This window comes from Prosopis cineraria, unplaced genomic scaffold (genome assembly GCF_029017545.1).
Source record: "Prosopis cineraria cultivar Desert tree isolate PC_DT_omini unplaced genomic scaffold, ASM2901754v1 PC1176, whole genome shotgun sequence".
NCBI classification, from domain to species: domain Eukaryota; kingdom Viridiplantae; phylum Streptophyta; class Magnoliopsida; order Fabales; family Fabaceae; genus Prosopis; species Prosopis cineraria.
In genome coordinates this window covers 1-15,728 of record NW_026556501.1, presented here as the reverse complement: position 1 = coordinate 15,728, position 15,728 = coordinate 1, and the positions used below count along the sequence as shown (strand labels likewise).

Sequence of the window (15,728 nt, the reverse complement as noted above, 5' to 3'; positions counted from 1 at the left end):
CCAATACGTGGGAAAAGGCGGCCATTTTAATTTGTTGGTTCTCTGATAATATCAACCTCTTAATGATGATCAAGTATAGCTTCCTTTATTCTTATTTTTATTTTGATTTGATTTTTGACCCAAAACAAATTGGTCCCAGTACCATAGAAGGACACCATGAATATTCTCAGCAGTTTTTCCATAATAAAGCACTTCCTTCATTATAAATTTAATTAATTTGATTGATTGGAGTATATTACAGCTTTATTATAAATTTTATCTTGGTCATTGTAGGAGTGCATTTGTGATCTAGATTAGATCCTTCACTATCACCAATTGACTAATATTTATACACTGACTGACAAACAAATGTGGGCCAAAAACGTCTGAAATAAAAAAAAAAGAAAATTTATTTGATTGTAATATTTAAAAACAGTTTTAAAATTAAAAAAAATTGAGTAATACTAATGGTCGCCCACAAGTAATGATAATGATTTATAATAGTGATTAATCAACGTGACTATAGTTTTTAACAATCAAGTGTAATGCATTTCAAAAATAAGAAAAATAAAATGAAAAAAAGTTTTAAGATGTTTCTTTTTTTGTTCAAAATGAAATAGTTTTAAAAATAATTAAATTCAAAACAATCACCCAATCAAGTTTTTTAATTTTTGTTTTCAAAAGCAAAAAAACTCATGCAATCCAATTTTCTTTGAGTTTCACCTTTTCTTTTTCACTAAACCTTCTCTTCTTCTTTATTTATTTATGTAAAATTATATATATATATATATAAGCTTGATCTAAAGTATTTATTAAAGTTAAAACAGGTCAAATAAATCAAATAGTGCTAATAGATATAGCATGCTTGACGTAAGATTCTTGTTTTTTTAATACAATTACTTATTATTAATGAATTAAGCTGGCTATGATTATATTGACGGCAAAGCTTTACCAACGAGTATTTAACAAAATTGTATATTTAAGACTTAAACTTTAGGCCTCTTGAAATAAGATTCTAATCTATGTACTTGCAAAATGTAGGAAACAAGTCCTCTGAAATTAAGATCTATGACTTAACACTGAAGTGTTTTTACTCCCTATTTTATTATTTTGTTATAAAAATATAAAATCTTTTACCTCTTTTTTAAAAGGTAAATTTAATGAAATTCAAATATTGTTAACTTCAACATTCATTCCCTCGAATATATGTCGTTATCTTTTACTAAAGTAGACCAGTTTTCCTGGGTCACTATTTTTTTTTGCCTCTACATTTCTACTATAATATATATGTGATATTTTTTCTAGGGAACATATATATAATGTTAATTTACAATTGTAAAAGATTCGATTTTAACTTGTACGAAGCAAGAAGGATGACAAAGCAATTGCTTTTTTTTAATTATTATTATTTCTAAATTCTAAGACGGCAAATATTTTGAGTCCAAAGTTACATATCAGCGTCATTGTAAATTCAGGATTAACAATGAACCACTAAGTAATGGAAGCCCAAAAACAAGGATGCTTTTAAAGTCATGGGTCTATAGTGGCCCATATTAAAATCTTTGGGCCAAACAATTTTTGCTTTTGGGCTTCAAAGAAAGCGAGCTGGGCTATGATGAATTCATAACCGAACAGCCCAACGATAGGTCCACGCCAGGACGATGAACGCTCCAACCCGGGTCGAAGCAGAAATTGGTGTATTTTCATTTCAGTTTCCTCTTAAACCACCATGTTCGTTCTTGCGAAACACTTGCTTCCTTCTGTTGCTGCATGCCTCTTCAGTAGAGACCAGAGTACTGCCAAGTAAAGCTTGTACTCTTGTCTTTTCTTCTCCTCTCTTCTCTGAGCCCTCAATTAATTTCTTTTGGAGTTTACTGTGTTCTGGTAATTTCTTCATTGATTCGTGATCCATATTTTTTGTTGGATTGCCAAAAGCTGTATGCAAAGTCAGTAGTAGTTGTTTTGAAGTGCAGTGCTTATACAGATTGCTACCTTTTGCTCCTAAACCTTCATATTTGGACTGTCTAAGTGCTTTCATGTGGTTCATGTAACCTTTGGGCTATTGATTTTAAATTACTCCATTCACTGCTTTGCTGTTCGACATATGTGATTATGCAAAAATACTGTAGCTTAGGTTTTCCAGATGATATGTGCTAAACCAATGGCCAAAAAAGCTACAGTCGATTCTTCTTAGAATTTTTAGAATGGTTGCTCGTCATAAGTGAAATGTAAAATGATCTTGTTTTAGTTTAGTTAATGGTCGCTCTCCTTTCCAAGATAATATTATCTTTTATAAGCGACGAAAGGAAATTTTGCTCGTTTAGATGCCAAAAAGATGGCCATTTTCAGTTCTGTAGATTTCCCTTCAGTTCGGAATAACATGGTCATTTTGTTATTGACTTGTGATGACCGATGTCAAAATTTAATTGCATCCATTCTGAATTGTAATTAATGTCCGGCTAACAACTATTAATTGCAGCCAAGGTCATCTGGTAAAGTCATGGATACAGATGAGGAGTTGTCAATTGTTCTCGAACTATCTAAAGATGACATTTTCTATGATAAAAAGGAGGTAAAAGCGAGATAATGGAATTTTTTTAAATAAATCGCTTTAGTATCTATTTTTGGTATTAGTATCTCTTTGTAATGATATGATTTCCAGGTAAGCAGTTGATTTAATATTAGATGATCGAATAATGAACAACACAAGGAAATCTATATTCCTGATGAGAAATTCACAAACAGAGTTTGTAGGTGGCATTTTGTTCTGTGGTGCTCATTATTAAAAAGTTTTGAGTATGAGAAAATTTGAACTTTAGATGGCAGCACACTACATATTATGTTAGAGCGGGTAAATTGTAGGGCAATAGGTTATCTCACTGACATTGATTTCAATAGTAATAATCGTTTTGGACTTTCCTTAATTGCTTCTTATTGATTTTTGTCCTGAGTTTTTCTTATATCCAACCGGTTAACTATTTAACACATTTTTATTAAACAGAAATTACTACAAAGTAAAGGTTTTAGTGCCAAGGAAGTAGTGTGTCTCCGGAGCTTTTCAGAGCCAGGTTGTATGAGTGATACTGTGAAAGTACTGGTTCAGATTGCAAGAATCATACATTTGAATGAGGTTGATTCCGTTGCTCCTTTCTGAAATACTTAAATTTAATTTAATATTGTTGCTCTCAAGACATAACTAGAGTTATATACAACCAATAGTTTATTGTCTTAGGTGATTCTTTACCTTATTAGGAATATCCTTACAACCTTGTATTAAAATTTCCCTTTAAGCTTTTAAGTTCCTGTATTCTGTGATCACAGTAACCTCTTGATCTATTGAACGGCGAAAAGCGGAAATAAATTGCACCCAACGTTTCCCTTGCCCCCTCTCATTCTATGGATTCCAGCTCGTTAAATAACCAATTTTACTGAATTTCAGGTGGAACTTTATTTTGCTGATGATGCAAGTACATTAGGGGAATTTTACAGCCCTAGGAATGAGTTAGAGGCTCTCAATTCCATCATTTCCCTCATTGACACATTACTTTCTAGTTGTAAGCATCCTCACACAAATTTACTGCGAGAGTTGCGGACAACAATTCTTGCCTTAATTTCTGATTTTGGGGGCAAGGACAGTTTGGAAGCAAAGGTCGAAAAAGACCACAGATGTGAACAAGAAGAACAACTCTTAGAATGGGGTAAAAGCAATGGCATAAAGACACAATTATGGATAGCATGTAAGTTTCATTATTGCATACTTAATTTTTGTTTTCTAATGTTCTTTGGTTGTAAGGGGATGGCTTTGTTTGCTTCAGACAAGGATAATTTTAATCCATGTTGATGACCTTTTTTGCCTGCACTTTATAACAGATGTCAAAGGAGCAGGTCGAGGTGGCATAGCAGAAAAGGATCTTAAAGTTGGAGATATTGCTCTAGAAATTCCAGTATCCATTATCATTAATGAGGAGCTTGTGCATGAAACTGATATGGTACAAGTCCTTGCAGGAAATCTTGAACATTTCTCGGTTAAAATTTCTTTATGAAACTTACATTGACCAACTGTCATAATAGGAAACAACTAATGGACTATGATCAATTATATGTAACCATGCATACATTTATTCTACCTTTTTACATTCAATATGCTGCTATGATGTTTTAGACTCATAATAGATATTCATACACATGTCGAAAAATAATTTTGACTATGATGCTAGAAAAATGTGTGGAAGAAAAGAATCTTGTGTCCATTACTAAATATTCTCAAATACTGATTGTTGTCGGTCTTGCCCTTTGCAGTACTGTGCCCTAAAGGAAGTTGATGGCATATCACCTGAGACAATATTGCTATTATGGAGCATGAAAGAGAGGCACAATCAGGATTCAAGATTCAGAGCTTACTTTGACTCGCTCCCAGAAAACTTTAATACTGGTAATTTGACCACTGATTTATGTCATGTGCTGCACACAAATACATAATTCTGTATTGTTAGGCTTCACAAATACATAGAACATGTATCCCTACTAAAATAGTTAATTGTATTGACCCAAAATTGTCAGTGTGGGTTGAGGTTCTTTATACTTAGCATCTACAGGTGAGTGAGTGACAAAAGTGTGCTGTTGTAGGGCTACGAATGCCTGCAAATAGTAACTCTGATTCATTTTATAGGCATCTCAGGGGTACTTTTCTTTCTGTTTCATAAATTTGCCAATTTATCTTGCAAGCGCTCCCCCTTTGATTGCCTTCCTTATCAACAGTGGAAGACTGAGTGCATGTACTGACAGATAGATTGAAGAGTAATTGCGATCAGATACCTCAAAAAATGTGGGTTTGGCTAAACTATCGATGCACCTGTAATTGAGCCATATAACATCTATCTGCGTACATATTATTACGCAGGGTTGAGCTTTGGTATTGATGCAATCACAACATCAGAAGGAACCTTGCTCTTGGAAGAGATAATGGAAGCAAGACAGGTAATTATGTGTTCCATTGTTTTCATCTGTTTATTGATTATTTATTTACATTTAGGGTCCTGCATCTTTTGGTTTCAAAGTAAATCCATGAACCTAAACTTATTAATTTATTCAGTTTATTGGTCTTATTAATGTCATTTAGCCTGCTGGATCTACCTCTTGCTCCCTTTTTTAGAAGTCACCTAAAGATAAGGCAGAATTTGGGCATTGTCTAGGATATAACCTTGTTTAAATTTAAGTTTGGTTGAGGGAGTGTCCAACTTTACACAAACTGCAAGGTTTATCCTTTCATTTGCTTTAGCATCAATCTGTTTGCTGGAGCAATGAATGATACCTGCAACATCTCTGAAAGATATGTCAAGGAATTCATTGAACTTTGTGCTATGCAGGTTGAACTTGTAATTTCCATATGCATTTAACCTTGAAGAGAAGGGTGGAAAAGGCTTTAGAAAAGGCAAAAATTGATCTGTAGTGGTTTAAAGTTTGCAGTCGTCTCTTTCAAGCAAGTTAAATACTTAAAATTTCCTCTGGCTATGATCTATTAATTCACAGCATTTTAATGGAATTGCTTTCAACTTTCAAGAAGCAGATTTAAGGCCACATGGATAAGCTACATTCTTCCAGAAATATTGTGTAGGAGGCTAAGATTTGATATGTCTTCTTTTAGATGGCTGCTATTGTATGACAGAACTTTTCATTATTATATTAATTTCTAAGGAATGCTATTAACTGTTGGGTCAAGCATACCTTTATTTTATTTATACAGTATATGTTGTTAACTGTTTCCCCCCTCCAAAAGAATGACGTTTATATGTTTACTTTATTGTGTGCAGCATCTTCATGCTCAGTATGATCAATTATTCCCTACTCTGTGCAATGCTTTTCCTGATATATTTCCACTAAAGCTGTACACGTGGGAGCAATTTCTATGGGCCTGTGAACTCTGGTACTCAAATAGTATGAAGATAATGTTTTCTGATGGGACTTTAAGGACGTGCTTAATTCCTATTGCTGGATTTCTTAATCATTCGGTATGTATATTCTCTTTCTTTCTTGTGTCCCCCCCTTTCCTCCCTCCTTCTATAGTTCATCCACTGTTCCTAGAAATTTAAGGTGTTTTTCTAATATTGTGATTCAGTGAGTAAAACAAAGGTAGTTAAAATTCAAATTAAAAGGACTCCAATTACCTTATAACATGTGCATATTCTTCCAGAACCGAATTAACATTTCATTTCTCCATGTTTCCCTCTTTGCCTATTTAGATTATTTGTCATGCCTTATGTGCTCTACACCTTTTTTTTTTTTTCCTGGGTTAACTATTTGCTTTGATTACCGTTCTGAGTATAAAAGTAGATTTCATTTGGACAATGATGTCTTATTGATGATTACTTAGCTGGAGCTGAGAATGTTATATGTAATTCCCTATTGTTTGATTCAGCTTTCGAGCCATATTATGGAGCCTTTTATGAAAGTTAATCTATTCATTTTCTGGTTGCTGACTACAGTTGTGCCCACACATTCTGCACTATGGCAAAGTAGATCCTGCAACAAATTCATTGAAATTTCCTCTTTCAAGACCATGCAGATCTGGAGAAGAATGCTGTTTAAGCTATGGGAACTTCTCTAATTCTCATCTCATTACCTTTTATGGTTTCTTACCACAAGGAGACAACCCATATGACGTCATCCCACTTGGTAATGTCATGCATCTCTCTCTTCTCTCCATATGTTTCTCATCTCAAGTAATGTATAATGATTGTTTGATGTTGTCATTTGTCTTGTGGAATTTAGTGCCACTATTGTTAGTTTTTCAGAGCTTGCCTAGAGGGATAAGACTTCTTGTTATTATTGTTGTTGTATTCTGAGTTTTTCATAGCTCATGCTTAGACGCTTACCATGTTCTTGTGCTGGTAGAGACGCTTACCATGTTCTTGTTCAGACATTGATGCTTCTGGCGTTGGCTCCTTGGAGGATGAACCCGTTTCCAGCTGGAGCAATCACATGGTGCGGGGTACTTGGCTCTCCAACAACCACAATTTGTACTACTATGGCCTCCCCTCCCCGCTGTTGGACCATTTTCGAAGATGTCGAAATCCCATGTTGCATACAAAGACCTTTGTAATCCCTTTCTCTTGCTAATTTTACATTTCATGTGGTTATCCACCGCTGTTTTTGGCTCTCCAAAAACACATTAAATGCAGTGACAGCATGATATTTTCAATGTCAAATATGCAGTTAAATTTTGCATTTTCTATCAAATTTTCACTGATTGCTTTTTTCATGATATGAATGCCATTTTCCTTACAGTTGCAAGGGGACTTGGAAAATGAGCTGGAAATTCTAGAAGATCTCAGATTTATCTTCGATAACATGATGGACAATTTGGATGACACAAATCTTGATGATAACAGGTAATGGCATTTGATAGTGTTTCCACCTAATTACTAGCAGAACACAAGTTTCTTATACAATATTTTCATTTTGTTTATTTTCAGAGAAAACTGCAGTTGGGATGAAAAATTGGCACTGGAGTATAAAATTCTACAAAGACGAATGGTCTCCTCTATCTCAACTTCATGCAATACTGGCATCGACGTGGTCAAGAATGAACTGTATAAGTGCATGGCCGAGGACATCCGAGGGTAGTTGAGTGGCCTGAACTGAATCAATGTGTCATCCATCCGTTCTCCCCAAAAGGTGCTTTTTTGAACTTTGTCTCTTTGATGAACGATGAAAACGATCATACAGCTTTGCTGTCATTCGTCTGTGATAATTCGTTTTTGCCAACAAAACGATCATCACTTTGGCCGCAAAAGTAATCCAAATTTCGTTCTGAATTCAGAAGGTTTCTCAATTGGAAAATTGATTAGTTTGGACCATCTAGATTTGAACTAAATGGCGCATCAAGTGTCATTTTCTGCCCAAGGTGGCTGATTTTTATTGGTGCAAGGGGAAACCAAAATGATGTGACTTTACTTAAGAAATATTCTAACAAATAAAAAACATATTAGTCAGAGGAAGAACTCCGATGAGATATCTTATTCAGCTTAGTTGCCTATTCCACAATTCTTGTACCTAGAATTATTATCATGATTATTAGGATAAGTTCACGAGATCGTTGACTTTAAGAGGTGTCCCTCTTAATTATAAGGCTGTCTACCCTTAATTATAAAACTAAATAACACATTAACGTTGTTAATTTTAAATTCATAGCATGTAACAACAATGATGCTATACAATTAGTTTACCTGACAAAAAAGTAATTTTGAAGACACATGTAAACTAATCTAATTAGATGATATTTTGTTCGTGTGTTCACGAGGCGGGACATAAATGTCTTAATTGTTACATTTTTCTGAAATTGTTCGCCTTTTATTATTGTCCAAGCAAAACGGTTCTCCTTCAAAATTAATGCTTTAAATCTTAATATATTCACGATGTTCAATGTATTTAATATTTAATTTCTAATTGTTAATTTATACTCGATTTGGTTTTTATTATAAGATATCTCTCTAATTACCTTATTGGAATCAAGGAGATGTGATCAAATTGTTAATTTTGTTTAAAAATAAAATAAACTTCTAATTTTATTTCTATTTAAAGAAAAATTTTTGAAATTTACATTACATTATTTCTATAATTAATGAATTTAAATAAAAATAATATTAATAAAATATAATTAACATTTCATTAAGTATCTTATATTATATAATGAGGACCGGAAGGAGTATTAGCTTTTGATTTCCTTAGTAATAATCTGTATTTTTTTGCCAAAAATATCTATTCTATTAAAACTTGATTTATGTAACACATAATTGTTTTTCTTAAAGATTTTTAATAAGTGTTCATTAAAACAATAATTATAATTTTTTGGGATAAATTTTCATTTAGAGTCAATTAATCTTATTCCTAATTCCTAACAAGAAGGTGAAATAAATTTAAGGTTGTCGGATATTCATAAAAAATGATTTCTTATCATAACAAGTGAAAAAGTGTGTGTATATATTATAAATTATAAAATATAATTAACTATGAGTTTAATTTTTCAATTAGACCCAAAAAAAAAAAAAAAAAGAAAAGGCCACACCGTCATTTCAAAGCCAAGCTCAATATAAAAGGATGATGATGATGATGATGATCTCAAGTACGTATTAGTTTTAGTTGTTCGAAAAATAATAAAACATCTCAGACAAAAAAAAAAAAAACAAAAACAATATCATTAATAGTTACGCTTATGAACATAAACCGCTGGTAGCGTCACTCTTAAGCAATCCTAAGGTCCTTTCAAAGCAACCCTGGTCCGACGAGCGAGTTCTGTTGGTGGGCACATTAGTAGCCATGGGGCTGTAGGATTGTGCGAACACGGTGATCGGAAACTGGCATCTCGGAGGATCAACATCGGAGAGAGGAGAAGGGTTAGCATCGCTTTGGAGATGTTGATGAGGCCCAGGTTGCTCTTTCGAGCCTAGCAGCGGACTCGACAGATTCGTTTCATGCTTTCATCTTTTTCTCTTAGATTTCTGTATGATTGGAATGTTTGGAGCAAGTTAATTTGTCTTTCTTTCTGAACAGCAAGATTTGTTGTTTTCGTTGTGTTTGGAACTTTCTCTCTCTGTTTTTAATTTCCCTCTCCATAACTGTAACTTTTTTCTGTGGCTTCCATTTCCTGGGGTTTAGATTGAATCATAAATTCTTCCTAATTAACTCCATTAAAGTTGTGTTTCGATTATTCAGTAAAAGGAAATTGATGGAATTTCGGTCTTCCATTTTAATGTGCTTGAAATGCGATCGAAAATGACATTTTGATTTGGTTTTTTTAAAATGTAAATTTTCTATATATGTTAGTCCTTAATTAAATTTCACTAAACTTACTGTTGACTGTAAAGATCTTATTCACTTAATCCTCTGATTAGTTCTTTGACTTGGCTTTTAGAAAACTATTATAACAGTAGGATTCTAAACGCAACGGTTACCTCAGTTGATTAAAAAAAAAAAAATGGCTACCGACTTGATCAACTGGCATTTTCATGATACTGTTTTTTTTTTAAAATACCTACCATTTATATCTCCGTCTTTCAAGGAAAAAAAATGCTAAAAAATATTGTGCAAATATTCCAAGGGGATGGGGAATTCTTACTTCAGCATTAGTTATTTGTACGCAGCAACAAATAGCTTAGTGGACAAGCATGGTGTAGAGGCTGATCGCAAGTATTGGAGACACAATCCTCTTCTGCATCAGTGGTTGGTTCGTAAAGATTCTTTGGTTTTTTGTTAAGGGGTGAAGATTTAGCTTAGATGCATGCAAGAATCTTAATTTGTTGTTAGAATATTTGACAAATTAGGTCCAATGATGTGCTAGAGAACTGGAAAATCTTAGGCCTTTTTTTGAGTCCTTCCACTACTGTAAATCAGCACCACCTGCAATGTATAGCCACAAAAGCCTACAGTTATGCGGTTGATATTTCAGATTTCTCACAAAAATATTTGGATTTAATGTTTTTTACCTGTGTTGCTTGTTTTGACGGCTCCTATATAAATGTAGGAATGTTTTGAGTGTTTTAGATTCATTAACCTGGAGTACAAATATAAAAATGTTCTAACCATTTTTGAATTCTTGAAATTGGATTCCAAATGTGGAAAAATTGTGATCTTTTTGGATCCTTGAATTTGGAATACAAATGTTGGAATATTCAAATCTGGGAAAATTGACCGTTTTGGAACCTTGAACTTGGAACACAAATGAGGAAAAATTATGACCTATACCAATGTGGGATAATTGTGATCATTTTGGATTCTTGAACTTAAAATAGAAAGTTGCCTTGTGATTTGTTTCAATTGTATATTTAGCTTTCTCAATGCATTGTTTGATACTTGTCTTGAATGTTCTTACGGGAAAAGTGGGATTGATATTTGGCTTGAACGTGACTTGTTACGATGCCTTATTTTTTCTTACATTCATGTCTTGAGATTTTTTGGAGTAGCATATGTGGCATATATGATAAATGACAATGCATTTGTTTGAAAATATGTCTTTGCTATTTTATTTGAACTTGCATCTGTGACGCACTCCCATTAGGCTCAGTGATGTTTATATCATTTGATGTCTAATTTAAATGTGCATAAATACAATTATAGGGGTCTACTTTTGCTCTTCAATTCAGACTTTCGTGTCTTTGCTGCTTGTAGTCCCTATACATATAAATTCACATACACAAATGTGAGAATGTTATGATTGTTTTGGATCCTTGAACATGGATTGAACATGTGGGAATGTTTTGATTGTTTTGGATCCATTAACTTAGATTACTAATGTGAGAATGTTTTGAATCTTTTAAATTTGATTACAAATGTTGGGGGATGTTGTTTCAACTGATTTGAATCCTTCAATTTCAATTACTTGTGTGAGAATATTTTGATTGTTGTGGATCCTTTAACCTGGATTACAAATGTGAGATTGTTTTGACCGTTTTGGATCCTTTAATTTTGATTTCAAAAGTGGTAACATTGTGATCGTTTTGGATTCTTTAACTTGAATTATAAATGTGCGATTGTTCTCACCATTTTGGATCTTTTAACTTTGATTGCAAATGTGAGAATTTTTTTTATCATTTGAATCCTTAACTTAGATTTTAAATTTGAGAATGTTTTGAATGATTTGGATCGTTTTATTATGATTACAAAGGTGGGGACGTTTCGACTTTGTGGACCTTTTAACTTAGATTTTGATGGTTCCTATACAAATGTGAGAATGTTCTCACAATTTTTGATCTTTCAACTTTGATTACAGATGCGGGAATGTTTTGATCGTTTTTGATCCTTTAATTCAATTACTAATGTGGGAATGTTCTGATTGTTTTGGATCCTTTAAATTCGATTATAAATGTAAGAATGTTGTTTTGGAATGTTTTTAACAGATTTTGACGGCTCCTTTATAAATGTCGAAATGATCTGACTGTTTCAGGTATTTTGAAAATGATTATAAAAGTGGGAGTGATGTTTTGGATCTTTTAATATAGATTTTGATGGTTTCTATACAAATGTGGGAATGTTTAGATTGTTTTGGATCATTTATCTTCAATTACAAATGTGAGAATGTTCTGATTGTTTTAGATCCTTTAAATTCGATTACAAGTGTGAAAATGTTGTTTTGGACATGTTAATAGAGATTTTGACAACTCATTTACAAATATCGAAATGTTCTGACTATTTTGGACCTTTTAACTTCGATTACAAATGTGGGAGTGAAGTTTTGGATCTTTTAACATGGGTTTTAACGGTTCCTATACAAATGTGGGAATGTTCAGACCGTTTTGGATCCTTCAACTTCGATCACAAATGTGGGATTGTTCTGATAGTTTTGGATCCTTTAATTTCAATCACAAATGTGGGATTGTTCTAATAGTTTTTGATCCTTTAACTTGGATTTCTAGTGTGGGATAGTTCTGATCATTTTGGATCCTTTAACTTGGATTACAAATGTGGAATTCTTTTGAACATTTTGGATCCTTAACTTAGACTTTAAATTCGAGAATGTTTTGATCGATTTGGATTTGTTTATTACAATTACAAATGTGGGAGAGTTTCGACTGTTGTGGACCCTTTAACTTAGATTTTGATAATTCCTATGCAAATGCGAGAATGTTCTCATAATTTTTTATCTTTAACTTGAATTATAGATATGGGAATGTTCTGATCATTTTGGATCCTTCAGTTTAATTACAAATGTGGGTATGTTTTGACTGTTTTGGATCCTTAAATTTGATTACAAAGGTAAAAATGTTGGTTTGGATCATTTAACATAGATTTTGACTGCTCCATTACAAATGTCGAAATGTTTTGACTGTTTGGATCTTTTAACTTTGATTACAATGTGAGAGCGAAGTTTTGGAACTTTTAATATGAATATTGATGGTTCTTATATAAATGCGGGAATGTTCAGACTGTTTTGCATCCTTCAACTTCAATCACAAATGTGGGATTGTTCTGATAGTTTTGGATCCTTTAATTTCGATCACAAATGTGGGATTGTTCTGACAGTTTTTGATCCTTTAACTTGGATTACTAATGTAGGATAGTTCTGACTATTTTGGATCCTTTAACTTGGATTATAAATGTGGGATTCTTTTGATCATTTTGGATCCTTAACTTAGATTTTAAATTTAGAATGTTTTGATCGATTTGGATTCATTTATTACGATTACAAATGTGGGAGAGTTTCGACTGTTGTGGACCCTTTTAACTTAGATTTTAATGGTTCCTATGCAAATGTGAGAATGTTCTCACAATTTTTTATCTTTTAACTTGAATTATAGATATGGAAATGTTCTGACCATTTTAGATTCTTTAGTTTAATTACAAATGTGGTATGTTTTTGATTGTTTTGGATTCTTTAAATTTGATTACAAATGTAAAAATGTTGTTTTGGATCATTGAACATAGACTTTGATTACTCCATTACAAATATCAAAATGTTCTGGCTATTTTAGACCTTTTAACTTTGATTACAAATGTGGGAGCAAAGTTTTGGATCTTTTAACATGGATTTTGATGGTTCCTATATAAATGTGGGAATGTTCAGACCATTTTGTATCCTTCAACTTCGATCACAAATGTGGGATTGTTTTAACAGTTTTGGATCCTTTAATTTCAATTTAAAAAGTGAGAACGTTTTGATCGTTTTGGATCCTTTAACTTGGATTACAAATGTGAGATTCTTGATCATTTTGGATCCTTAACTTAGATTTTAAATTCAAGAATGTTTTGATTGATTTGGATCCATTTATTACGATTATAAATGTGGGAGAGTTTTCATTGTTGTGGACCCTTTAACTTAGTTTTTAATGGTTCCTATACGAATGTGAGAATGTTCTCACAATTTTTTATCTTTTAACTTGAATTGTAGATATGGGAATGTTCTGATCATTTTGGATCCTTTAGTTTAATTAAATGTGGGTATGTTTTGACTGTTTTGGATCCTTTAAATTTGATTACAAACGTAAAAATTTGTGTTTTCGATTGTTTAACATATTTTGATAGCTCCATTACAAACGTCGAAATGTTCTGATTGTTTGGACCTTTTAAAATCAATTACAAGTGTGGGAGTGATGTTTCGAATCTTTTAACAAGATTTTGACGGTTTCTATACAAATGTGAGAATGTTTAGATCGATTTGGATCCTTCAACTTCGATTAAAATGTGGAATTGTTCTGACAGTTTTTTATCCTTTAATTTCGATTTTGAAAGTGAGTACGTTTTGGATCCTTTAACTTAAGAGTACTGATGTGGGAGAGTTTTGACCATTTTGGATCCTTTAACTTAGATACTAATATGGGAAAGTTCTCACCATTTTGGATCCTTTAACTTGGATTGCAAATGTGAGATTCTTTTGATTATTTTGGATCCTTAACTTAGATTTTAAATTTGAGAATGTTTTGACCATTGGAATCCGTTTATTATGATTACAAATGGTGGAAAATTTTTGACTGTTGTGGGCCCTTTAATTTAGATTTTGATGGTTCCTATACAAATGTGAGAATGTTCTCACAATTTTTTATCTTTATAGATGGGGGAATGTTCTAACCACTTTGTATCCTTTAATTCAATCATGAATGTGGAAATGTGATGAGTTCTGACCATTTGGATGCTTTAAATTCGAGTACAAATGTGAGAATATTGTGTTGGATCATTTAACATAGATTTTGATGGCTCCTTTACAAATGTTGAAATGTTCTGATTGTTTTGGATTTTTTAAATCAATTACAAATGTGGGAGCGATGTTTGGATCTTTTAACATAGATTTTGACAGTTCTTATTTGACTTCGATTACAAAGGTGGGATTGTTCTGACATTTTGGATATTTTAATTTCAATTTCAAAAGTAAGAATGTGTTGTTGTTTTGGATCCTTTAATTGATTTACTAATGTGGGATAGATCTTACCATTTAGATCCTTTAACTTGGAATAGAAATGTAGGATTCTTTTGATCATGTTGGATTCTTAACTTAGATTTTTAATTTAAGAATGTTTTGACCAATTTGGATCCCTTATTATGATTATAGATGTGGAAATTTTTCGACTATTGTGGATATTTAACTTAGATTTGACAGAGCTCTTATACAAATGTAAGAATGTTCTCACAATTTTTGATTTTTAATTTGGATTATAAATGTAGGAATTTTTGGCTGTGTTTGAATCCTTTAATTTGATCATAAATGTGAGATTGTTTGAATCCTTTAAATTCGATTACAAATGTGAGAATGTTGTTTTGAATTGTTCAACATGGATTTGTATGGCTCCTTGACAAATGTCAAAATTTCTAGCTATTTTGAATCTTTTAAAATTGATTACAAATGGGGGAGGGGAGTGAGGTGTGGATGATTTTAGCTTTTAACATAGTTTTGATGGTTCATATAAAAATGTAGGATTGTTAGATCGTTTTGGATCCTTTATCTTCGATTACTATTATGGGAATATTCTTATTGTTTGGATCCTTTAAATTCGATTATAAATGTGAAAAATGTTGTTTTGGATCCTTTAACATAGACTTTGATGGCTCCTTTACAATTGCCAAAATGTTTGCTCTTTTTAAAATTGGTTACAAATGTGGGAGTGATGTTTTGGATCTTTTAACATAGATTTTTACGGTTCCTATACAAATGTGGGAATGTTCTGATTGTTTTAGATTTTTAACTTTGATTACAAATGTGAAAATATTTTGATCATTTTGGATTCTTTATTTTGATTTCAAAAGTAGGAACGTTCTAGCCGTTTTAG

General features: G+C 32.4%; 1 protein-coding gene across 7 annotated transcripts; it reads left to right on the top strand.

Annotated features, from left to right (window-relative positions):
* The first annotated feature begins 1,702 nt into the window (after positions 1-1,702).
* LOC129299492 (uncharacterized) lies at positions 1,703-10,422 on the top strand. 7 transcript variants are annotated; one of them, XR_008590583.1, is made up of 13 exons: positions 1,703-1,863; positions 2,459-2,551; positions 2,981-3,109; positions 3,419-3,716; positions 3,850-3,968; positions 4,279-4,411; positions 4,880-4,956; positions 5,790-5,987; positions 6,462-6,651; positions 6,896-7,074; positions 7,264-7,367; positions 7,452-7,653; positions 10,119-10,422. XR_008590583.1 is itself a non-coding variant. In XM_054937959.1 (12 exons), the coding sequence occupies exons 2-12, from the start codon at positions 2,480-2,482 to the stop codon at positions 7,600-7,602; spliced, it is 1,650 nt and encodes a 549-aa protein (XP_054793934.1). In that variant the 5' UTR covers positions 1,703-1,863; positions 2,459-2,479; the 3' UTR covers positions 7,603-8,001. The 7 variants fall into 7 exon arrangements, 5 of the variants coding, with proteins under 5 accessions (XP_054793934.1, XP_054793938.1, XP_054793936.1 ...); XR_008590584.1 differs by having other exon boundaries at positions 10,105-10,422; XM_054937959.1 differs by lacking the exon at positions 10,119-10,422 and having other exon boundaries at positions 7,452-8,001.
* The last annotated feature ends 5,306 nt before the right edge of the window (positions 10,423-15,728 follow it).

Coding starts and splice junctions, on each gene's coding strand:
- LOC129299492 (XM_054937959.1), top strand. CDS start 2,480: ATGGATACAGATGAGGAGTTGTCAATTGTTCTCGAACTATCTAAAGAT. Junction 2,552..2,980: donor TTTTCTATGATAAAAAGGAG/GTAAAAGCGAGA, acceptor TTTATTAAACAG/AAATTACTACAAAGTAAAGG. Junction 7,075..7,263: donor TGTTGCATACAAAGACCTTT/GTAATCCCTTTC, acceptor TTTTCCTTACAG/TTGCAAGGGGACTTGGAAAA.